Source organism: Cyanistes caeruleus, chromosome 13 (genome assembly GCF_971803275.1).
Source record: "Cyanistes caeruleus chromosome 13, bCyaCae1.hap1.1, whole genome shotgun sequence".
In the NCBI taxonomy this organism is placed as follows: Eukaryota; Metazoa; Chordata; class Aves; order Passeriformes; family Paridae; genus Cyanistes; species Cyanistes caeruleus.
The window spans coordinates 14,392,449-14,418,006 of record NC_141713.1 but is presented as its reverse complement, the minus strand read 5'-3'; the positions used below and the strand labels follow the sequence as shown (position 1 = coordinate 14,418,006).

At 38.3% G+C, this 25,558-nt stretch overlaps 1 protein-coding gene across 3 annotated transcripts in view; it reads left to right on the top strand.

The window, feature by feature from the left end:
* THSD4 (thrombospondin type 1 domain containing 4) overlaps nt 1–25,558 on the top strand; it is a 248,947-nt gene that overhangs the window by 185,342 nt on the left and 38,047 nt on the right. For all 3 annotated transcript variants that reach the window (XM_023934118.2, XM_086848971.1, XM_023934119.2), the window contains one exon: nt 6,702–6,906. In XM_023934118.2, the coding sequence (XP_023789886.1) occupies nt 6,702–6,906 (205 nt within the window). The remainder of the gene's footprint in view (nt 1–6,701; nt 6,907–25,558) is intronic.

Sequence of the window (25,558 nt, the reverse complement as noted above, 5' to 3'; positions counted from 1 at the left end):
CAGGATTATGTAAAACTCCAGAAGATTTAGATTCCATGTGTTTTCCAGGGCATTTGTACAACACTCCTCCCCTACCCCCAACTTTATGTTTTGAGAGCTATTATTTTCTGTAGGATACGCAGAACTTTAGTATTTCAGTCCTGCCCACTAAATAGAGCTTTGCAAGAATAAAATTAAAAACCAGAAAACTTGAACCTGTAAGTTTGAAAGACTTCTTTGCAAGTATTTGCAACAATGCAGTTACAGCTGCATATAGTGAGAAGAGAAAATATTTGTATTTGTGTAAATACATAAATTGTGTTTATTTAGGTGAATCACCCATGTTGTTTAAGTGGATGATAATTGGGGTGATACTGTGTAGCTGTTCAGCACCTAGGATGGAGAAAACAGAACTGTATTGGATGAAGGCTTCCACTCCAAGCTGTGCCATTGGAGTTGTCTCCTGCACTGTGGAGTGGCTGCTCTGCCACTTCTGATTTTTCAGAACAAACAGATTGTATTTTTGCATCAATCAAATAAAAAAATGAACTGGGAATCTATTCCATCTCCTGCTCCTAAAGGACAGGACAAACACATCATTAAAAGGTCACTGTGCCAAAGAAGTTCCCTTGAAACAATGAAATAGTTGCTGTAGAAGCAGTGACTCATTTCTGTGTGAGGGAGGTGTTTGCCTCTAGGTGCTCAGGAGGCTGTTCTGAACAATACTCAGCTGAAATGATTTGTGTTCTTCACTATCTCCCTCAGGTTGGCTTCAAATGTTATTTCTGTTTGCTTATGTTCTTTATAACATTCATGAACCAGAAAACAATAATGGTAGGTATTGTAAAAGCTCAGAAAATAATTAAAAGGCAGAATTTCAACGTCAGCAGGGAGTCAGTGTGTGGCATTGAGGAAACAGCTCTAACTTCAGTGAGGTAATTTGGGGTTTTACACTTGTTCTCTGAAGTACCACTCTTTTGAAGAGAATTGTGGAAACCTTTCATTGAATCCTGAAATGGTTATGGTCCTGCTTGCCAACATTAATTCTGAGATATGATCAGGGTGGTGCTGACATGCATTAGCCATAGCCACTTAGATAAGATGTGTTAGAAATGGCAGTGTTACCATCAACTACATGAACTGTGTTATTTTGTTTAACTGTTTGTTTCATTGCCAACAAGGACAATTTTGGCTGGATTTGGAGAATCGTTTCATGAATTTTCAGACTGCACTGTTAGTGAATTCAGTACATCTGTATATCCTTCTCTATCTTTTTGAAGGGTTTAGCATATGCCCTTGGTGTACAAAGTTAGGAAAGAAGCTACTCTTCTTAAAGAACTATATTGTATGGAGTTGGTATCTGACCTTAGATATTGAAATGGCTTTCTGCTTTTCCAGTTGAGTTGTATAAATAGAAGCATAGCATAGACTTTTCTTACTCTTGCTGAATCTGGGATATCAAGTAATCTGGCATATTTGCAGCAGAGCAGTACATTCAAGCACATGTGAGTGCTTTGTTAATATGTGATTTAGGAATATTTATTTCAGATTAGATTTAGTCTGCTTTTTTTTTTTTAGTCAAGCTTTACTGTCCTTGTGGTTTTAAATTTTCTGAAGTGAAAAAACAATTAGTGCATTTTAGAGATGCATATATTATTTGAACCTGTTGTACCTCTTGAGCATTAGAACTTTCAGGGTATGGAGCTTCTAGTTGCAAATTTAATATTCAGATAGCCAGAAAAATAGTCAAACTTTCAGTTTGAGTTACCTGTGGTGTTTTTTTCTATCACAGTATTTCCATTCTTAGTGAATGTGAGCAATCTGATTAGTTTGAAAGTTCAGAGCCTCAGAGCTGAAGCTGCAGGACCCTGGATGTGCTTGTGAGTGGTCAGGCAGCAGGTATGTGTGGGAGCAGCCTGGCCCAGGGTCCAGCCATGGTGAAACTGCTCTTCTTCTGTGTAGGGTCAGTGCCAGGGGCTCCTGGGAGCGGGTAAGACAGATCCCTCCTAACCCAGGCAGAAATGAGAGCTGCTGATTGAACAGTATGGGATCAGATGGGGACTCGCCCACGAGCCCTGCACTCACCTTTTAGGTGTGTTTGCCAAAGGAATGTACATGTTAGGATTAGGCTTCTTCATCTTCACACTTAAATGCTGCTAACACAGCCACTTCAAAACACTTGAATAAACTCCTTTAATAAGCTCTTTGTAGAGTGGAGTCTCAAAGCTGAATAGCTCTCTTGACTTTGATAGGTGACAGCCAGAAATGGTCTGTTTGTATTTCAGATCTTTATTGCTGCTACATTGCTGGGGATTTAGGTAGGTTTCATAGACCTTACATTGGGTTTGTGTATGGGAGAGCTACAAGTTCCATTTAGAGTATCTTTTCTTAAAACAAGAGAGAAGTTGTTTTCCAGTCTGTCAGAGGTATCAGCATGAGATGCATACTTTAAATTTTTTAACTCTTTTTTTATTAACTGCTATTAGTTAATATTTCTAAGACCATCTTGTCACATGGTTACTTTTCCTGAATGGTTTAATTTTTCCATTGTAACAAGAGTAAAACCTTTTTTCTGTCAAGTAATTTTCTAGTCAGTAAGAAACTATTGAATATCTTAGTGAAAGAGTCTTTATATGTCTTTGTGTGAGTAGGTTTTTTCACATCCTATGAATGTAATTTGAATTCTTAATGTCAAAAATTAATAACTTGCTCCTTCTTACTGTCTGAAATTGATCTGACCAAATGAAGTTTAGCATAAAGCACAGATAGGTAATGAAACCAGCTATTGTGCAGGTAAGAAAATCTGTGATTAATTAAGTAGACCACATCTGGATGTGACCACAATCTAATCGTGAGGGGCTGTAAATAGCATCAAAGATTTGTGAGCGTTAGGTCTGTGGACAGCAGGAAATATTTGAAAGCCAAAGCAGGATCAAATGTTTGGGTAAAAATTATGGTTATAGCTAACCACAAATCAAGTGAGAGCCATTAGAATGTTGTTTGCTATCCTGTGGTTGAATGTAAATTCTCAGCATTGCTCCTTTGATTCGTAAAGCAAATGAGGGTTAGGCTGCGTCCTTGAAGACGTGGGAGACATTGAAGTGAGACAAGCAGGCTCTGCTGGCTTTGTTGTGCTTTGCCTTGGGAGGTTTTCTGAAGGTAAAGGCTCAAGTACAGCCATGGCTCCTCGCTGCTGAGCAGCCTGTTCTGTTTGTTTCCACTGAAGAACATGCACCACCAAACCTTGCACTGGTGTCTGTGCAGTAAAATGCTTCAAACACAGGCTGTGTGCTGGCATTTCCCTGCTGCTCTGTTCAAATGGCATGTGCTGGCTATTACTCTCTAGCAGTCATAACATCTTCATTGGTGTCTCTGTCATTTAATACCCTTCAGAGACAGGGAAATGAAAGGAATTATGTTTATCTAATTGTAGCAATTATAAGATCATATGTGAAGGTCAAAGGTTTTAACAGTGGCCAGAGAAAAGTAGTAGTATTAATGCTCAGCTTCTTCACATATTGAGAGGAGAGCCATCCAGCCAATCTCTAGGCAGACTTGCTTAGACTTTGGAGAAAAACCTCAGAAAAACTGGTGTCCTTCCTGGTGGATAGGAAAGACATTTATCTTTAAGTCAAGAAACAAAATTTGGGGTGAAAATATCAGAAACTGACTGTCTGGGAAAGGAATCTGAGTCCACTAATGCAAACTGTAATTCTGAAAGATGAGAAGGCCGAGCTTTCAGATGCCAAAGCAGTATGTGCTTCCTGGTTCCTGATCTGCTGTACCTCCTGCCTGGAGGGGAAGGATTACATGAGCAGCATGTCTGTGAGCTGCCCACTTACCCTGTTGGCAGCTTTCCAATACTGAATTTCTCCAGTGTGGCTGTTAGATATTGAGGAAATCTCTGAAGGTCTTGATAAAGTCAGGGCACAGAACATCCCTTCTTCTCCACTCATATGCTGAACTTGTCAGGGGATCACAAGTTCAGGTACAATTTAACCTTAGTACAATAGATGGTTGATCCCAGTCTTCTTTTTTGGTTTATTATTTGTCCTTCCTATATTTGGAAATTACTTTCATGAGGATTGGCTCTGGAGTCTTTCTGAGGGCTGTTAGGGTGACCAACCTGAAATTGAGCCTCAGGTCCTCCTTGCCTTTAATGAAGGTGGATGTGACAGTTGCTTTTTAGGCATCACCACCGATCACCATGACTTTGGTCCCAAAGATTTGTGTACATAAAATTTTCTCAGGTGCTTCCTAACTTGATCTTTCTCATTTTCCCAGACTCAGTGGGAGTGATTTAATTTTACACAAAAATTCATGTGAATAAAAAAAAAAATGCATACTTCTGTTTGACACATTTAAATCCAAAAGTCTTTAAACTATTTTAGTAAATTTTGCATTGTGAAGACCATGGAATTGATATAATTCTGCCCTGTCAAATCCTTAAAGAGTCCAACTTCTGTGAGTTGGCAGATTTCCAGTTGATGTCAACTTTGAAGTCAGTGAGGATTTCTTTGGAGGAAAGACATAAGGATTTGGATTAAAATATTTATTTATGATTGACAAATGAAGTCCACCTGGTCACCAGACAAGGAGAACATATGATACACGAAGAAACAGTTTGATATTTCTTTTTCAATTCAGTTTAGGAGAACATTTTATTTCATTCCGAAGCCAAAGAAATCCTTGGGTTGACTGATAAATTTTCAAGAGTGTATTACTGGTAGCAAAGTAGCAGGCGTTGTTACTCATGTGGTAAAGGCTATTTTGAATAGAAGTGCAGTATCAACTTCATGTTTAGGTGTAAGAAATTAAATTTTTTTATTGTTTTGCAAAGACCTATGTTTTGATTTCATCAAGATTCTAAGTGCCACCTTGTGGACATCATTATTCTTGTATCTCATAATAGGACACAATGGTGAAGTAGAATAATAAAATTTGGTTCCAAAATCTGTGACAGAAATAAGTTGCGTTTCCTTTGAGGATTGGGAGATTTTGGTTGATTTTCCAAAATTGCAATTGATGTGCTGCAGTTGAAGAACATACTACTGCTGGTTTCAGTGGCTGTAAATAAAGCCAATACTTGTGAAGTCCTACTGCTTCATGATATTTGTAGCTCTTGCTGGGACTCCTTTGTTGATCACTCTCAGATCTTTCTCCTGAGTAAGCTCTCAATGGAATACCATGGGACTGAGACTCCAGATGTCTGGTATTCTGACAGGCTCCTGATGTTGTAACCTCCAATGTCCTCGTGTGAAAGTGGCTGGATAAAATGGCTCATGTGATGTCAGGAAGTAGCCCATGTAATTTTAGGGGGTGTGTGGGTTGTAGGGTTTTTTTGCTGGACATCCTGGCCCTGGCTAGATCAGCTAGCTGTGCCATGTTTTTAAAGGGTTTGGGGATGTCTTGTCTCCAGCACAGAATTACAGTGATGCCTGTACAACAAGCTCTGAGTTGGGCATTTCTACCCTTTTCACAAATAAAACCAAATTTTATTCTGAGGAATACAGGGTTTCTAATTACATGCAGCTGATTTTCTGCTCGTTAATAACTTTAAGGTATTGTCATGAGGTATATTAAATATCTGCTACTTATCTTAAAGCTGTCTCCTAAGGATCTGGAACTTCCTCACTAGCCAAGTCAAATTCAAGCCTGTACTCCAGAAGTAAATCCTGTGTGGTTTGTCTGTATGCTGCTTAGCTGTCAGCCAGTCACAAATTCCTACTTATCTGCAGGCTATACTTAGGCCATAACCAATATCAAAATTCCAGGACATAAAATCTCTTTCTTGGCTTGCTGCTAAAGTGTTTTCTACATTGTCACAAAACAGAAGCTGATTTATCTCAGATAAGTTGTTTTTTAAACTGTTAGAAAAAATGGCCAGCAATGTTGTGCAAAAACACTGTTATATCCCTGTCTATAGGGATATAATATATAATATAATATATAATATCTAGGATTCCTTTAGATCTCATTTTAGGGAAGCTGTTTTATGGATTGTACAAATCAAGATCATTTGGATGAGGCTTGGATCAGCCTGGTCTAGTGGAAGGTCTCCCTGCCCATGGCAGAGGAGCTGGAACTGGATCATTTTCAAGGTCCCCTTCCAACCCAAACCATTCTGTGATTCTAGGAAATTATTTTGGTTTAAACTATCCTGTCCAGGTGTGTGTTACTGAGTGGGCTGAAGGTTTTCTACTCGATGAACAGTTGAGTTTCTTCTCTAACTGTCTAGGTGCAGTATAAAGATTTCTCACATACCTCTTCTGGTGAGAACAGGCTGAGTGCTCGCATTAGAGGAGATTAAGAAGAGACTATAGAGGAGGTAGTTCTGCTTCTGTAGAAAGCCTGTTTTGAATTGCAACAAAATCATAGTTGTCCACCTCTTTTCTGAGCAGCAGCTGTGGGAACTAAGTTGTTCAGCTTTTCTTTCAGCTGAGGAGTACGCAGTCAGCATGATCAATGCATTGCTGCTTATGCTGTGTTCTCGGATTTTGCCTGGCAGGATGTAAAAACCTGTTGGCTACCTTGAAAATGCCAAGTCTGAGAACCCTTTGGGTTTTATTGTTTTTTTCCATACAGAAGACATTGCTGAAATGCTAATTCCCAAAATCATTTCAGAACTGATTATTCTCTGAAAGTCATACTATTCTTGGTTGTTATGTCCGAAGTCTGCAGTTGTAAGATCTTGGAAAAAGAAATCTTACTTTATTTTGCAGAGCATTGGCTGTGACGACTATCTGGGTTCTGACAAGGTGATTGACAAGTGTGGAATATGTGGAGGGGACAACACTGCTTGCAAGGTTGTGTCTGGAGTTTTCAAACACACGCTAACAAATCTTGGCTACCACAAGATAGTGGAAATTCCTGAAGGAGCTACTAAAATCAACATTACTGAGATGTCAAAGAGCAACAACTATTTGGGTAAGTTGCATCTCAGCGAATGAACAATGCTTTGTGTGCTAGTGCAACTGGGTGGAGGTTATGCCAGGAAAGGCCTCCTGAGTAGTGTGAAATGAATGTCAAGAAGAAGAGAGGAAAGAAAATAAATCACTGAACAGGTGTTTTGATCAGAACTAACTGTCTGTTTTTAATTCTAGATTGATCTTGCATGCCAAACATTGTAGACCTGTTGCAATCTATTTCCCTGTCTGTCTGACTTGGCTTTAGTGTCTCCTATTAGTCGGTTCCGCTGTGATGTTTCCCTTTCCCACATCATTAACCTTCTCTGATCAGTCAGGAATCCAGCCAAGTGAATGCTTGTTTATACAAAGGCTGCTTGAGAAGAAAAGAGCATCTTCTGATTGCCAAAAAGTTTCAGTTCTTTTAAAATGAAGGCATATATTTTATTCAGACAATTTGATATTGAGGAGATATTCACAGAACCCAGGGTCTTTGTACTGTTGTTTATTCTGAAGTAGGTCCTTAATTCAAAACCATGGAGAATCCTGGAATATTTATAGTAACATAACATCTTAGTGTATACTTCTAGATATATATAGTGGGTTGCAAATTAGAGATTATGTGGAATTTGTACTGAATTTACATCAGTTTTTTGTGCATTTATGAACTGTGGCATTCCCCACTGTAACTGTTGTGTTCCTGGGTTACAAAGCCCTTAGTTTGTCTACGTTTTTGCATGTTTTGTAGGCAATTCTGATGAGCAAACTGGGGAGAGAAGAGTTACTTATGATTTATAAAACCCGCCCCTCACCCTTCAGTTTTCTTTTCACCATCCTTAGATCTGTCTTAAAAATGACCATTTCAGATGGTAAAATTGGAGCCACCTGAGAACTTCTGTGGTAGCTTGGTGTGGTTATTTCTAGACCTGTCTAGCTGTACTAGAAGTTCCAAATGCCAGTCCTCTTGCTGGGCAGCTGCTTTATCTCCCTCCTGGTGTTTAAAGCATCTCAGCAGCTGCTCAGGTACGAGAAAATGGTGCTTGTTATGGAATTACTTCTACTTTCTTTTCTACTTTCTTCCCCTTAATTCCTCTGGAACTGGAATGAATTCTACGGAAAAGTTGTCTGTGGATGGGAGTTTATTATGGGAAACAGTCTGAACTGGAAAGTGAGTTCCCATAATTTTACCAAAAATTTGCTTCAGAACTGAAGAAATAGAGTAAGCCAGGAAAAGCCAAATGTTCTGAACCTGTTGTCTGGGTGGTCTCTTCAGTTCTTATTTGTCCTGGTTTCATCCAAATGGAGTTTTGATACATTATATGCCACTATACATCAGCACTCGTTTTTTCATGAGAACAGTTTGTATATCATCTATGAGCACTAACTTAATTGATGATGAACTAAACCAATAATTCTATCTAAAGAATTTCCATGGATACTGGTACATCTGGTAAAAAATGGCTGAGAACATAGCTGACGTGGCAGTACAGTGAAAGTAGTCACACTACTAATATATAAAACCATGGAGTTGAATGCAATTTTTCTGTCAGATTTATGTGCCAGCATCTGAAAACAGCTGGCAGAAAAACTCCTTTAACTATATTAAAATGTCCTGAGCCACTTGAACATTTTTGTAATGGGCAGGACAGAAGGAAAGTGACATTTTTGATTAAAAATAACCAGGCTGTTGGCATGTATGGGAAAGGGACAGAGTTTTTCTTTCCCATGCTACTCTTTCACTCCTTATCCCCTGAGTTCTTGGTTTATGCTATCATCTTTTCTTTCTTTTTTGTTTTTATACATTTCATATGTTTTATTTAAAAGTGCTGGTATGGATTTAGTCTGCTAAATTTGCCAGCTCCCTCCCATGTAAGGAATTCTTGAGGATGTAATTCTAGCCTAGAAGGACTGCAGCCATTCTGTTACACAATAAACTTGGTTTATTGAGGCAGGTGAATTACACCAGGACAGAAATGAACATGTTCAAGCAGATCAGAAAGCTGAAACTAAGAGAAAGGTTTATCAAACAATTTATTGGACAAGTGAAATGGTAATTATGAAGGTGTATATTGGTGGTCACAAATTTCTCACAGAAAAATAAGCATTCAGAATTTAAACATTTTTATAGTGCACATAACACTGGTGGAGCTGGGAAACATGGAAACTCAGATCTGGCATTTACTGTTTTCTCTATATTTATGGTAATCACCAGAAGTCTCAAACTTTAAAAATAGCAATAAAAAAATTAAAATTACCCTTATGCTGCAGCAGCTACAAGAAAAATAACCCAGCAGCCATTCCTTTAAGGATGTAACTGAGTGCTTTGCAAAAGTGAATTTTCAATACCCTGTTCCATCATAATCCAGTTGTAGCCATCAGAGCTGCTTGTCAGGTTGCTTGTCCTTGTTGTTTTGTTGGGTTTTTTCTCCCCAAGGAGCATAAGTTGGTTGCTTTTGGTTTTCCTTTCACTTTGTACATTTTAGTTTCTTCAGTGCAAGATTGGAAGTCAGCTCAAGGACATTAGGATTTTTTTTTTTTTTTTAGATGATAGCAGATGTTCCTAGGCATCAGTTACACCGTTTTTGTCTGTTTAGGAGATTGTCTTGAGTTCAATGTGGTTTCATTAAACAGTTTTATCAAGCTCCACTTTCATCAAAAGTACTAAGCAAGTGAGAAATTAGGAAAGTGTTCACAAGGAGTTATTTCTTTAAAATCAGGAGGTGCTGGGGAAAGCAGGCAAGAATATTAACTCGGTGAAAAGTCATCCAAATGTTTGAAAGCTCCTCCATACTGCTTTTGTGAACTATTTGTAGTAGTCTATTGCTCATTTTTGTAAAGCCTGTGGCCCTCATAAAAACCCCAGTTCTAATGTTTCTGCTGAATATGATTCAGCTTACTGAGGTTTGCTCATTTGGAGGACTGCATTTTTGGTTTTTGCACACAAGCTGGAGTGATTCCAGAATAAAATTTTTAAGTTCTTGCCACTGGAAAACAATAAACTTCTGTTAAAAACAGAAAGCATGAGAGTGGTATATAAAGCTTTAAAGTGTTTTTGGAAAGTTATCTGGGTAGTCAGAATATGCAGATTAAAGGAGATGGGCTGTTTGGTTGTTCATGGAACTTTGTAATTAACTTTTCATAAAATCCTCATTTGGAATTAATTGAATTTCATACAGCACAAAGAGTATTTTCTTCTCTCCCTGCCCAAGTATTCCAATTCCTTTTAGGCTTTCCATTTCATGTAGATCTTTACTGTAGGAAGAGTGTCGGCGTGATAAAGGAAAATATTTTAGCAGTCAAGTTGAGAATGGGCTGCGACATTAGCTAGTGAGTCTTAGTGAGCCAAAATGGATGAACTGTAATAGAGCCATGAGGTGTATCTGAAATTCCCCAGGAAACATCTTGTGCTGGTTTACTAGTGTGTGTTTGTTGGGAAAGAAAGCAGTCCAGTTTTGGAGTGCTGTATAATAGCCATTCATAACTATTAATGATGTATTCATCAGTCTGTATATTTACTCTAGTACTTTTTACAGTTAAGAGAAAAAGCTATGTATTACCAACTCTATAACATGTAGAGAAGGCTGTACAGCCCTGGGCTTTGTCAGAATGACTTCTCAAAGTAGTTTTCAGCAGTATTTTCTTACTGGCTCATGTGTAACAGAACCTTTTGGTAACAGAACTGCTGACCTTGGACAGACCTTTCCATTGGCAAAGCTCTTCTGTCACATGCTAGAGACAAAGACATACTTTTTATCCCACTGGTAATCATCATCTGGACAGTTCTCATACACTGACATGGGAAACTTGCCACTGAATTAAGTAGGACCATGATACCTTCAGTGGGACCAGTATGTTGCAGCACTTGTGCTGCAAAACATGTGGGTTAGAGTGTAAATACCTCTGCATCTTTGGGATTGGGATTTGAGATAATGGCAGAATTTGAAGCCAGATAACACAGATCTGAAGTGATTCTTTGGAATGTGCTTTTTTTGCATACCCTGTCTTGAGAACCTAATTGAAAGAAGCTGGTTGCTATCCATATCCATAGCCTCAACAGCAAGGCAGTCTGTTGGGAAGGAGGTGTCAGTAGTTCAAATTAAAATTTTGCTTAATAGAGAATTGAAAGATACAACACTTGAAAATGTTAGACTGTACAATGAACTTTAATTGAGATAATCTGTTAATGTCTGTCACTCAAGGAAGTTGTCTGAGTGTGGTGTCACGTGGTTTGGGATTGAGTCCAGGAGAAGGTACCACTGCCTGCCATCGTGGGCCTGCAGGGTTCTGAGGTGTCCTATCCAAGGAAAGGTCAATAATTCCCAGTGTGGACAAGTCTCATAACATTTTGTTTCTTACCTGAATGCTATTTGCTAAAAAGATGCTTGTTTCTTAGTGAATTTATTTCACTGCTAATTGTAAACCTCATTATGGTTCCTTCAGGGAATATATTATGTATTTCAGTTTTGTTTTTCATGAAGTTAAGTAGTTTCAGCCACTAAATGAGATAGAGACATCCTTGGATCTAATCCACTTCCCCTGCTTTCTGTAAAATGATACTCTGCTATTTCTAGCATCTTCTGTTAGCACATGCCAGTACACACAATTTGTTATTAAAATGAAAGTTACAGATTAATATTTTTTTAGAACAAAAGTCCAAGGGATGTCAATAGCACTCTTGTGAATATTGGTGTGCCTGAACATGATATGGCTTTAAGGAATTTGTTGTATGGAAACAACAGGGCCTGATACTAATGGGGCTGTGAAAAGATTCTCTGAAAAACATTTTTATTCAGTATACCCTGTAGCAGATAACATTCAAACAGTACATCTCATGATGAAAGATTGTTAGCAACTCTTGAACTTAAAATAACATTTCTAGATCACTTTAGAGATCTGAAATTACAGCAAGTAAAGGCATTAGATTAGAACACTGGAAGGAATTTAGATGATAAACATTGCTAGAGGCACTGCTGTGATCATATGAAGAGCTACATAATCTATATACTCATTGATTTCCTTCATGTGGTTATGATATGGATTATTAAATCAACTCATATACTTCAAAAGATACCTTTTTAATTGCTGTTAATGATTTTTTTAAAGGTTTTTTTTACACAAGATTTAATGTTTCTGTGCAAAAAAGGTGCAATGAATGTAGTAATTTGGAGGAGAGGATGCATGCTGGAATTTTCAGGGCTTGGAATGAACTTTATACAAGGGATCTGCTTATAATAAACTTCTGTTTCAGTGTGCCTTGGGCTCAGTGTCTCTCCCACTGCACGAGAGCTGTCAGTGCTCCATTGATAATTCTTACATTTCTGTTCAAAACCAAAGCCTGCAATTTATCATTTGAGTTTATGGAGTGCTGTAACCCAAAGCTATGCTGTTATGTGTGTTTATTGTGATGGACTTGAGACCTTCCCAAGGACTTGGACATTGTATTAATCATTGAATGCATCCCTGTGTGTGTCAGTGCATTAGAGCTGGAGTGTCTCTCTTGCATCTGTGGCTTCCTGAATGCATTACTTAAAAACAAATGTAATTACAATATCTGGATAAGAAAAACTATTTTTTTTACCTTTTGTCCTTTGTACTCTTGACTGTTCTCTGCTGGAGTTAAACAACAAAGATATGTCCAGCCAACAATATGCTCCAAACTGTGGAGAAAAGATTTAAGGAATCACTTTTTAAATAAACTGAAGTTAGAATCGGCAAGTTCAAACCATAAGGAAACTTCAGAGTGAATTATTAGTGTCTGAAGAGGAATTACAATCAGTGTGTAAACTTAAGCAGAACACTTTGAATAATGTTCCTAAGAAATGCTTTTTGTGAGTAGGTATCCTAGTGAAACTGTTGTGTCCCTATTTCCTGAATACTGAACTGGAGAGTCAGGAAATACTGCACAGGCAGAGGAAGAATGGGGGGGGGAGGTTGGAAAATGTTTGCAAATCAAACACTGATAAAAACAATGAACTGGCAACATAAATTGGTAACTCCTGGTTATTGGTTTTTGCCTTATCTCTTTGTCCTTCAGAGCTTCGGATCCAATATTGGGTCAAATATTTTCTGACTCTACCAAACTGGCCATTAATAGATGCTTTAGAAATTTTGAGGCACCTTAAAAATTTCAATTCAATGTCAGTTTTAGAAGAGACCTGATGAGCAGAGAAGATTCTAACATTTTCCTCTTAATTCAGTTTTGTTAGCTAGCACTGCTAGTTGTAGATATATTGATTCTCTGAATTAATAATGATTTTAATTAATTGCTCCCTGTGTGGCCATGCCTTAATTCAAAAGCAACACAGGTATCCTAAGAGACTTGTCCTTCACATGAGTGATTTCAAACCAGCCCCAATACAGAAGTGTCTAATGCTGACCTATCCAGGAAGGTGCTTTTCCATGGCTGTTATTTTATGCACAGAAGCCCAGGGTCTGATCAGACAAACATGTATTTTTTAGCAGCTACCCAGTTCAGTGCCTGTGATTTAATATTACACTATTTGCTGACAGATTCCCTTCAGAATTTATGTTTAAACTGGATATGCTGGCCTGAGAAATTGAATAGGTCTCATTTCCTTGAGGTGAAAAGTGTGGTATTGTGGTTGGTTGATTATGACTAAATGGGTTTATATGGTGATTTCTAAGAATTTCTTGGTCTTCCTCTGCAAATTGCTGTTTCAGTGTGTGTGGGGCCTACAGCTTGCTTTGCCATTGTGGTGTTAATTACCTTTACCATAGCCATGGCTCCTGTAATCTGTGTGAAGGGTGCAAGGCAATGGTAGGGAGCTATGAGGAGTGCCTGGTTTATGCCTGGAGATGACAGGAATCTTAGAAGCATATCCTGGCAGGAAGGTTTGGATCAGTCTGAGTTTGGATCTTGCTCTTTGTGGTCGTATTCCTGTGTCTGAGGATAATGTATGTATAGATAAAAATATAAGATGTTTTACCAGGGAGAAGACCAGCACAAGTTTGCTTCTAATGCAAAAGGGTTATAAACTAATAGGAGATGGACAGAGATGTGTAATGGCTCCCTTTCTAACATTTCTCACCTGTAATTCACTATTGGGATGCCCAGTTCTCCCTGTACACACACTTACACTTCTATATCCTTTCAATTATTGTCCTTAAAATAGTTTCAAATTAATTTTCTGCAGGGGGTATTTCTTTCACTAAATAAAAGTTCATCTTACTGTAGCCAACATGTATTACTTGGCTGGGATGATCACTTACTAAAACCCTCAAAGCTGTTAAGACTTTGGATAAAATTCAACTCTGGTGTTAATGAATTCAACTCCACTGAATTTAAGTTGCACAAGCATCTTACCTAGTGTAATGACCTGTTGTTGGAACAGAACATATCCAGGACATTATTCTTTGCTGACCATATATTTTTTCAATTACTGGTGTTGCTTAAATAATTACAATTTGGAGTTTCTGGCAGGGTTATCTTATTATAGTAAATTCCAAGGTGACCTTTTCCCTTCTGGCTCCATTAAATAGCCAGCTGGTATCTAAAACTCTGTACAGTGGTCTGTAGGGTCCCAAGTACATTTTGAAAACATACAAAAGAAATACTTTCTCAAAAGCTAGTTTATTCTTTTTTACCTATTAAAGATGGGCTTTGCTACTCCTCTGGGGGATGGGCAATACTCTTTCCTCTGGCCTCAGATTAAAGCCTCGATGGCTGGGTTAACTTGTGTGTCCCAGCTTTCCACCACTGTCTTACAAAACAGTTCTCTGCAGGTCACTTGCCATCAGTGTTTTCACTTAGGAGCTTCAAAATGAGTTTCTTCTTGTTTGCTGAGGGCAGGACGTGTGAGGGACAGCCCTGAGCTGAGGTGCTGAGCAGGAGGTGCCTTGCCTAGCAGGCTCATGACTTTCCTCCTAGTCTGAATCTCCAGGAGAATTCTCCATGTTGCAGTTTTTCCAGGTAAATGGCTTCTTGGCTTTTTTCCTCTGCATCTTAAAGAAGAGTTTGGATGTTTCTTTCCAGCTGCCTATGCTGGCTGTGCTTTTTGGCTCACACCTGCTCTTTGGTGGCAGTGGTCATGACCCGTTTTGGAACCTACAGAAATCACATTTTCATTTCCTAGTTGAGTCATCATATGACAGAGGTGGTGGTGTATTTTTTTACCATTTGTTTGTAAGTATTGTTCTTATAAAAACAGCACTTGCTTCAACAGAGCAGCAGCTGAAACCTGCTGTTGCTTTGATGATCTGCCCTGCAAATACATCATCTGAACAGCAGCCAGCAGCAATGAGTCCCATTGAGCTATTTGTTTCAAAAGATCTGTATTAAAGGAGTATTTTTTTTTCCTTCTTGTGAAATAGGGAAAGATTGCTTTGAAAGGCAAGGAAAGGGATAAAGAGAAATACTCAAAATAGTGAGAGGAAAGTCCGAAAGGCTGGTTGTTCAGTTTGACTTGTAAAACACCCAGCAATCTGGTTGCTTGTATAACTTTGCAAACCCCCTTGGCATGGAAGTCTCTGGAGAACTGACTCTGCAAGATTTTCAGTATTTCCTGCTTCTTGTCAGACCCCAAAATCTTTAATTTCAGCCTTTCTCATAGTGTTTTGATTAGACTTCTGTTTCCAGTTATGGACAGAACCAAGGAACTTGAATGCAGAAATTTCAAAGAAGATGCATTAAAACATGAAAGAGATGGGCTGTTTGAACAGTTTTTATTAATCTGAACCCAATTAATGGGGCCTTTTTAGATCTTGAAGCTTTAGATTATTTTTGTCTTCTAGCTGATGACCAAACCACCAAGCAGTTTCCATGAAAACACTCATTTGAAGGGCACACAGCATTTGGAATATCAACACATTGTTTGTTCAAGGCTTCTTAAGAAACCTGAGTTCTCTGAACAGTGTGTGCTAATGGAGCACCTTTTGGAGTATCCATTTCATGGCACTGGCCAATAGTCAGTAAAATGAATTCTCCTCTCATTAATGCAGCTGACTCTCTGCTTTCCCTCCTTCTTCCTTTGTCCCTATAAAGGCCAACACAGGACTGTGTTGGAAATGTCATGTACCCTTTGGAAGTTATTAGCTTCAGGAATTAATTAAAGTCCTTCATATGTAATCTGTTGCTCAGCTGCATTTTACCTGGAATAAACACTACTTTATAAAGTTGTTAGCAAGGTGTAGTCATCGATGTGATACAATACTATTCTCCTTTTCTTACAAATTTAAATTAAAAATTAATTTTATCCTGTGGTTCAGCTGTGCATAAAGAATGACCAGAATGAGTCCAAATTCATAAACATAGGCAAATTCCCAAATCTCATGAAGACACAATTCTTTTTTTTCATGCCAAGAGGAGAAGTTATTATTAATTCAAATAGTTGTTCAACTGCTACACAACAAAACTTAAGAAAAAATGGTTGAGAACCTGTTTTCAATTGTCACAGATATTTCTGTGTAGCATTCTTTGATTCCATAATCTTGTTTTATTCTAAGCAAAATTCTCTTTTGGATAGCGAAAAACCTTTCTTTGTTCCTTAAGCATCCCTTGATCTAGTCAGATAGAATGTGTTCTTACATCTTAAATTCTGTAAAAGAAACTTTTTTTTTTTTTTGCTGTTCCTTCTCTTATTTCCCTTTGAACTGCTCAATTTCAACATTTTTGGGTTTTACCCTTTTCAAAATCTCTTTTAGTAAAATAATCACCCAGTAGAAATTCTACATGATTAGTGGCTTCATGGTTGGATCCAATAAAGAGATTTCATCTGCAGAGAATATTTTTATATTGCAGCATTAAATTCCAAAAGAAATCCAAGTCTTTTCTTATACACAATATATATGGGGATTTAAAACTTGATTTATAGACTGTATGATTAAGTTAGTCAAGGGAGATTAAACTTTATCCTTTATTTCTTAGCTTGCCCAGTGTCTTTGTTTTCTATTGAATATTACTTCAAACACTTTGTGTCAGAAGAATTTGGGTGCTTAGAAGCACTACAGACCCAGTCTCCCTTTCATATTTGTACCCATGGCAGCAATAGTTGCCCCACGGTCATGACTATTTTTTGAATACCAAATTACTGTAATTCTGAAAATGCTGGGTGTGTGTTGAGAGATGTGGGTCAGGTGAATGTCTGCTGTGAGATTCTGGGCTGGTTTTTAATGAGCTATCTGGCAAAAGCTACCAGCTTACATGGCTAATCTAGACATGGTTTAGGGACCCCAAGACTGAACAACTGAGTATCTGTTGACCCCTGATAACCATGAAGTGCTAGGGAAGGGTTTTCAGGGTGTAACAGCCCAGCTGCAGCTGTTGTTATTTGGGTTAATCCTTAGTCCATTGCCTTCACTCCATTCCCCTGCTCCAGCTCTCCTGTGGAAGAGGAGAACCCGGCCTTGAGGCAGTGCACACTCACTTGGTGTGATTGCTGTGGCTCCTCCACACCTGGAAAACTTCCTGCACATCTGGAGCAAGGAGCACTTCAACATAACTCCAAATAAGATTCTGTGCTGAAGTTTCACTGAAACCATGGGAGGTGAACCTCAGGGAGGAGCAAGAGCAGACCTGTTGGGAGAACTCTAGCCCAGTATGGGGACATTTAAATGATAAGCCATTGGAAAACTTGGAAAAGAGATGTGTTTTTATCAGTGAGATGAGGCCTCATCATTGCAATCACTTGTAAGGACCTAAGGCAGCAACACCGTAGTGTATAATGTGTCTGCTGATGTTCAGTCAGACTGCAGAATTAAGATTCCTTCAATAAGTGGAATTAAAAGTTTATTGTTAAATTTCTGTCATAACACTTCATCATTCTCTTCTAGGCTCATATTGGAGAGGGCTGGGGGAATTGAATTTTACTCAAGTATCTGGCAAAACTAGAAGAGGTTGTTCTATATTAAGAATGATGGTTCCTCAGATTTTTTGATTGTTCTTACAAAATACTTTTTACAAATATAACGTATAAATACAAGCCTAATTAATGCAGGGGAAGGCCAAGTCATGGAAATTTGTTTGGCGTGAGCTTAAATTTATGAACAAAAAATACCTTTCTTCAGTTTTCTTCTGCCAATTTAAAAGGAAAAAAAAAGGCAGCGAAGCATGATGCCATTCTGAATTTGTGTCAAGAGGTTGTAACTTTTTAGCATCAAAATTTTCTCTTGCATTTTTAGCAAAGCAGACTTCTGAAGAAAAGTCTCCCTCATGTCTGTTGAAACAAAAACACATACTCTTAAGAACTTGTAATTTCTTCTGATTTTATCTGTTGATACAAGGAGAAATTGATTTTTCCTGTGAACCTTGCCTCACTAAATAGCACATCATAGTTCATCCCTGAAGCTTTCGAGTCTCTAGTTCAGAAGAGCTGCTCATGGATCATTCATAGAGTCCTAATGAGCACCAGACTGGTTTATTGTTCTGCCAGCTTCATTAGAGGGAGAGCTATTTTGCCTTGAAATTTCAAAGTTTGTGAGTTACTTTAAGCAAAGGTTCCCTGCTTTATGAATGAACAGAGAATTCCTTCCCCATGCCTATTTGTGTGAGCTCAGTTCTGAACAGTTGTGCAGATTTTGGAGAACTATAAAGGAAAATTGCAGAATTTCATTGTGCTCTGTTTGTGAAGAAGTGTCACATGTTAGTAATTTAGTATGTTGCCATAAACCTTATAGATAGTATAATTTTTAAAGATAAATATGGGGAATTCCATTAATGTGTTCAGGTTAACATTGAATTAGTTTGTCCTGATGGTGACCTTTGAGAGTGTTCCTTTATGACAGAAATCTGTGCTATGTCTTTAGCATCTCCACTGCATACATTATTGAAACAAAGATGAAACCAAATGGAATAATTTTTTTCCTACCTTGGAATATATCTAAAGATTGAGGATGAAGAGACAGACAGTGTGGAGTGAGATATAAGCATTTGTGTTATATTTCAGTATCATCCCTAATGCAGATGTAGCAATAGAAGTTTGACCCTTTCCTGGAGGTGAGTTGATGAAGGCTTTTTTCAGTCTTTTATCTTCATCACTTATTTTAAGCAGAATACAGTGGTAATATGGTTAGGATACCTATGAGGTCTAACCCAAGTCAGGCATATTGGAATACAACTAACCTTTTAAATTAGTTCTGTGCATCTCCAGTGGCCTTAATGCTGTTGCTGAAGAGTACTCTGTAAAGAAGCATAGAGACCATCAACTTTTCTTAGTATTAAAGTTAATAAGCTGTCTGTCAGATTGTAAGGTGTGAAAATCTAAACCTCAGAGTGCTGCATGTTAGAACACAGGAATACTGTGACAGAGCACATAGTCTTGATTACACAGTGATGTTATAAAATTTTAGTGTTTCCTTAGTGTATTTTGTGTATGCACCTGAGATGAAGATTTTCCTGATGAACTTGGTGTCATTAGTAATGGACTAATGCTTTCTTTTCACTTGGTTGAATTGTGTCATTTTAATTTACTATGTTTGAATTTTCATCCTGTCTTAGAGAATGAATTAACACTCAACTGTGAGTTTATGTGATCAGATTATTACATCATATGTGAGTCATCTGTTGCTGTGGTCTTGACATTGGTACAGCATTGTTTATGTTGAATCAAATTCCTGTTGGATTTTGTTTTTAATCAGGAACTGTTATCTGTTCTGCATCACCACCTACTTGGGCTTTTTCTTCCCTCCTCCAGTATAAAGCAACCATCCTGTGACTTTATTCCCTTGAACACCATAAAAAAGGCTTTAATTTCTGAGTTGCAGCTCTTACCTCTTGTTCCACTCTCCTTCTAAGGCAGTTCAGTGCCACCCCTTGCAGTGAAGCTTCTCTCACTAATTGTGCAGAATACTGCAGTAGTGGAATTCACTAGATCTGCATAAGTCCTGACTCTGGCTACTTAAAACCTTAATAGCACACTCTGTAAGTAAGGTTCTTCAAGCAAATGTTTAATGTTAATAGTACTGTGTGTACTTGGTCTGAGTTACTGAAGTCCAGGTTCTGTTTTGGCATGTTGTACATCTGATAAATTAAAGTCATCTTATACAAAGCTCTGGGTTTCAAATCAAAGATGACAGTGAGGTGCTACCAAAGGTGCTGCTTGTTGGCATCCCCAGCAGATATGACAGAATGGAATTAAATGTTTGTTTAGAACCTTTTGGCTGGAATGATGATCCAGCTTTCACAGAAATAGAAATAATCTTCTGAGGGAATGCAGTAAGAGGCCAGAGCTTTTACCTCCTACATGGTTTAGCATTCCCAGTACCCATGAGCAGAAGCAGAGCTTCCCAGGTTTCTTGGTCTCTGAAAGGCTCCTAGACTTCAGTAGATCATTAAGATATTCCAGAATATATCAAGACACTGCCTCTTAAAATTAATCACAAATAGCAGTGTAGCTATTTGTGGCTTAAAATTCATTCAGCATGGTGAGTAGTTCCAGAGGGAAAGTGGCAACAGTGACTAAAACTTCTTGCTGTGCAATGCTGACCTCCTTTACCTTCTCTCAGTGGTGTTTTCTGCTGAAATCCACCGGTGTATGGGTTTGTATTTCATGCCTCCATCCAGAATTTGGCTTTTGAAACAAAAGCTCCTTGGTTCTTTGAGAAAATCATCACAGAAAGTGCTTCTTATCTTCAAAGTGTTTCTCTGACATTAATTAATTGGATCCTCACGATCCCATGAGAAGGGTAAGGAGCAGCCTGGAAATGCCCATCAAGCACTCCTACTGCAATGAACTCTACTAACACTTCTGCAGCCTAGCTGGATAAAATGTTGCTTTGTTGTTTTTTTTTTTTCAACTGCACAAATAACTTTAAAAGTGTTTGAAAAGCAGGGCACAAAAATTAAAACTGCTTTTGAACTTTGAGCAGACTTTAGTGCCTTCGTGCTTGTGGATGTAAAAAAGCTGCTGTTAAACAAGCAGGGGCAGAGCCTGTGCAGCTCCCAAATTACAATGGTGCCATTGATTTCCTTGGGCCTGGGCTGCCACAGGCCAGCTGAAGGGCCTGGCTCCATGCTTGGAAAGTAAAGCAATGTATAGAAAGACCTGATGTGAATAAAGAGCTTTAAAACCTAGTCATAATGGGAGTAATACCTAAAATGAGGATGCATTCAGAAACAGGTGGAATAGATTTTTTGTGAGAGTTAAGAGAAAGACAAATTAAATTAATGGAAAAGAAAAGCAAAACAAAATAAAGTTATTGGTATTTGTGGCTATAACCTAGTATGGAAGTGGAAAATATTTTATCTCTCCACTGGATTACTGAAAATTCATTGCTCTCTCAAATGATAATTATCCTAAACTGTATCTGACAGTAAGCAAAGGGAACCAATTTGCATTTTGGTATTTAGGGTGAGGTTTGTTTCTGTCTTCACTGAAGTTAATCAGGAAATGCTGTTAACAGTTGATGTTGCTGTGTGGATTTTTGACAGGATTATAAGTGAAAAAATATGCAGTATTGAAATTCTCAGACTTGGAATATCTGTATTTTCCAGAAAGACCTTTAATAATCTAGTTAACATTGTCAATTCATGGTCAGATATTTTCCTTAGGATTTGTGGTCCTTTAAAACAATGCAGGCATGATGTTTAATTTGGAAGTAAAATGGTTGTTAATTGAATGGGTTGGGAACTTTGAAACATTGAAACAGCGATTGATTAAAAGAAGACTGATAAATACTATACTAGACTACATGTAGCATTTCAGTCTGCCAATTTAAATGAGCAGTATTATCTTTACTCTCTCAGGTTTGTGGTGTCTTCCTCTTTAGTGTAGGCAGAAATGAGCCTAAGAGATGGGAGAAGAGCTCTTGGATAAATTCATGGTCTGCTGTGTTTGGTATGTTGCATAAAGGTGAGCTTGCTGTGAGACATGCTGTCTTTTTTGGTCACTGGCAGCCAGGGTGACAGAGGGGACTTCTCAGACACACCTCAGAGTGCAGCAGTAATTCTTGGGTTTGAACAGGTTTAACATGGATGTGGAGGTGGCTCTTTGGTCTATTTATTTGCATACACAAACACTGCTTAAAAGACTATTGCTTTTGTGCAATAGCTATAAAAGATCTTCATTCTTTACTAATTTAATCCAATTATGTGTTCCCCTTTTTCTGCTGCTTTATTATTCCTACTCTGCTTAAGTAAGCATTGGAAACCATTACTGATTATTGATCAGTGCCTTGAAGACCTTACGCTGTTTCCAGCATCAGTTGCTGGACAAAGTACTGAGCTTCCTGCCCTAGTGCTGACTGAGAGTGATGAAGAAACCTTGTCCCTGTGTGGTCAGCACTGAGCTCAGTCTGCTGGGGCACCAGCACCCATCTATTCAGGAAGGTAAGAACTTAAAAAAGGTGTTACAAAGCCCTGCAACCCTTCTCTTCATGATGCTGCTAGAGGTGGAAAGAAACTGTGTATTTACATTTGTACTTGAGAAAGGAGTTGGACCCTTTTGTTGCTTTTTTTGTTGGTTTTGTTTATTTTTGGGCATTTGGGATGGTTTGGGATTGTGTTTTGGTGGGTTCTTTGAGCAGAAGAGAATCTCAGTGCAGATGTATGTAATGATTTTATTGGCTTGAATGGAAGAGACATTGTTGGATCAGCTGGTTATAACTTCTTTGGATGAGGTGGGCAGGGTTTGTGTTTTAGGGTAGATTTTTTTTAGGCAACTAGTATAGAAACAAACAAAAAAGGTAAATGGAAAAGATTGGAGGAATTAAAGGAAAGAAAATGCTAAGTGAAAGACAGTATAAAAGGAAATACCAAAACTCATTCAAATAAAAACTCACTCTACCAATACATCCTTTAAAATGATAGTAAATATTTTAAACTGGATTTATATCTATACAAAATCATCAAAGAAGTATCTAGGGATTGCTGATTACTTGGATTGGTAATAGTATTTTCTGATACAGACTTTTTTTGTTCAGTTAATTTGTTCAAACTTGCTTAGTGGATTTTTTTTTAATGTAGGTGACTCAACAGCTTTATTGAGTGACTGTATCTGCAATTCAATTGCTTTATATTATGTAATAACTACCCAAGCCTTGGCAGTTGCTCCCAGCCTGCTGTGCTGTGCACAAACCAGTTGCATTCCACGTGTCTAACATATAAAGGGTCCCAAAGCCTCTCTGAAGTTTATACAATTGACTCTCTTTGGCTTTTTTCTCTCCAAAAGCTTTTCTTGGTTCTTGGTCAGCCATGAGACCATTTCAGTGTTTCCTCAGTCAGGAATAAGAGGTCTGCAGTGTGTGCTTGCAGTTCAACAGCTGTAATTGAGCCAAGGCCATGCACCATTGTTCAGCAGGTATTACAGTGCAGCAAAGCAGTTTCTCCCAAGCCATGGCCTTTCCACAGGATCCCAGGATGTGCAGATAAACTGCTGAGCCAGCCAGGGAGGGGCAGCCTGGCCTGTTCCTGTGTTAGGCTTTGGGAGGTGCTCTCTGAGGTCCTGTCTAGAACATGGTGTGCATAGAAACATCAGAGCTTTGATTTGTGACTTGGCAGCGGCCTGTGAGTGTAACCACTTGAAATTATGGCAGTCATTATGGTCTAGTCCACACAAACCTGGATTAAAAAGGTGGATTTCTTTCTATTTACCCTCTCCCTGATAAAACTCCTGGTTTTGCTTTGAGTTGTATTGAAATAGGTCATGTAAAGTTGAAGACTTTGTGCCACTGGTTAAGAATCTGTGCTGTCATTTGGCAGCATAAAGTACTTCCTAGACATGTGTAACCTGTTACATTGCAGTAATTGTTTAGCTTGTGTTTATAACAGGAAACTAGTTTAAATTACTTTTGGAAGGGTAAATACTTAAAAGGCTCTTCACTCACAGACAGCATTCATAAAAAGACTTGCTTATTTATCTCAAACATGGAAAAAATGTTCCCAGCTGAGTATGAAACTACATGTGCTGGATGTACTTTTACAAAAAATTAAATTCACTGTTAATGCAAACAGTGTGAAAAATGCTGTCTCAAATGCAGAAAAAATAGATTATGGATTATATGAATTTTGGTTTAAGCAAAAATTAAGGCTGTAGCTAATCGCTTTTTATGGTTCTGAAAAAGTGGTACTGGAGATATTCTATTAAAGGGAGGAGATAAAGCATATCAAACTTAAATAAGACTTAATCAAAGACAGAAAGCCAAGGATATTTATTTTTTCCCCTGAGGTGGAATTGTAAAAAAGATATAATAAACTTGCTTCTGAAATGTTGAATATTTATTGTTCAGAATGATAAATTAATTTCAGTCTTGTTTCACAGTTTGAGGCCATGTATATAACAATTCCTGTGCAGTGTATTGATTGGGAGACCTGTGGGACTGATGCAGAAGGTCTTGAAGATCAAACCTGAGAATTAGGAGAAACTGTCTGCAGAACAAGTGATCTGCTTGCACACTGTAGGGGGGAAGAAAATAAGATAGTTCTTCCTAAAAGAAGAGAGCAACTTTCTTTTTATTAATGTATTCTTTCCCACATATGCTTGGAAAAACTTAAATTCAGTTCCTGATGGCAAAATAATTATGTCATTTGTAGTAGTTAACTCATTTACCTCTGTTGTCTATTTGGAATCTGGACCGCACTGTTTCATCTGTGCTGCAAACAAAATACTGCCATTAATTAGCCTGACTTATCTGATGATTTGAGGTTAGACTCACAACTTGCAAACTCACCATTTTTTCCCTGTGTTTCTGTGAATAGTTAGATCAGAGATTTTTTTTCATTAGTCTAGTTGTTAGCTTGAGAATAAAGAATAGCAATAGAATGAGATGTGATACTCTGAAATGCTCTCTGTATTTGGAATCCTGTGCTACCTTTTGTGAAATATTTCAGTCGTATTCTTTGTTGGTTTTGGAGCTATAAAAGTCATCAATAAAATGTGATGATTTCTGGTTTTGTCATGTCTGTAGATTTCTGGGCTTACCTCCAGGTATCAGTTGTGTGTTTCACATGGTTTGGTGGCTTTGTCAAATAAATATCAAATCAGTTCCATCCCAGAACATCTTTTTTATGTTTAAATGTGTGGACTGCCATAAACAATAACATGATACTGTCCCAAGCCTTTATAGCCAGAAGATGATGCCTGAGAAATCAATAGCAGTGCTGTATTTCCAGCTTGTCTCTGACCACCCAGCTTATTGTGCCACATTTCCTCTTCTGCCAGAGTGTACCCAGGTGAATGGAGACAGCCTCTCACGAGTGTCTGTGTCATTTTTCTTCACTGGGAGCCAAATACTCCAGAGGATCTCTAGTAAATTATTGTTGTTTTAAGTGAAAGACTAAGGTTTGTGTGCTGTTGTCAGCTTTGATTGGAAGAGACAATGAGTGAAGAATTGAATGATTTTTTCAGGGCTGGACATTTGTGGTCTGTCTGCTTTTGTTTGTGGCCTGTGTCCTTGCTGTAATGGGCACTGAATTAATCAAATCACCTGTATCCTTACCCTAAAGGTCTCTAAATTAATCAAAGCCCATCTTCTCCCACCCATAGTCCAGTCTCTGCTCTTGAGTGTCTGTGCCCATGCCGTGATCTCCCCAGTGTCCTTGTCAAGGCTTGCTTGCACTTCTGGCCCAGTGACTGCCTGGCCCCACAGCCACTGTGGGCTCCTGCTCCACCCTGCTACAGGACAGGAAAACGGTTTCAGATCTCTCTCCATGCTGGTGTCAGCATTCACTCAAACCTGACCGTACCTGGGACTTCAGGTCTGGGTCAGCCCAGCCTGAAATCAGC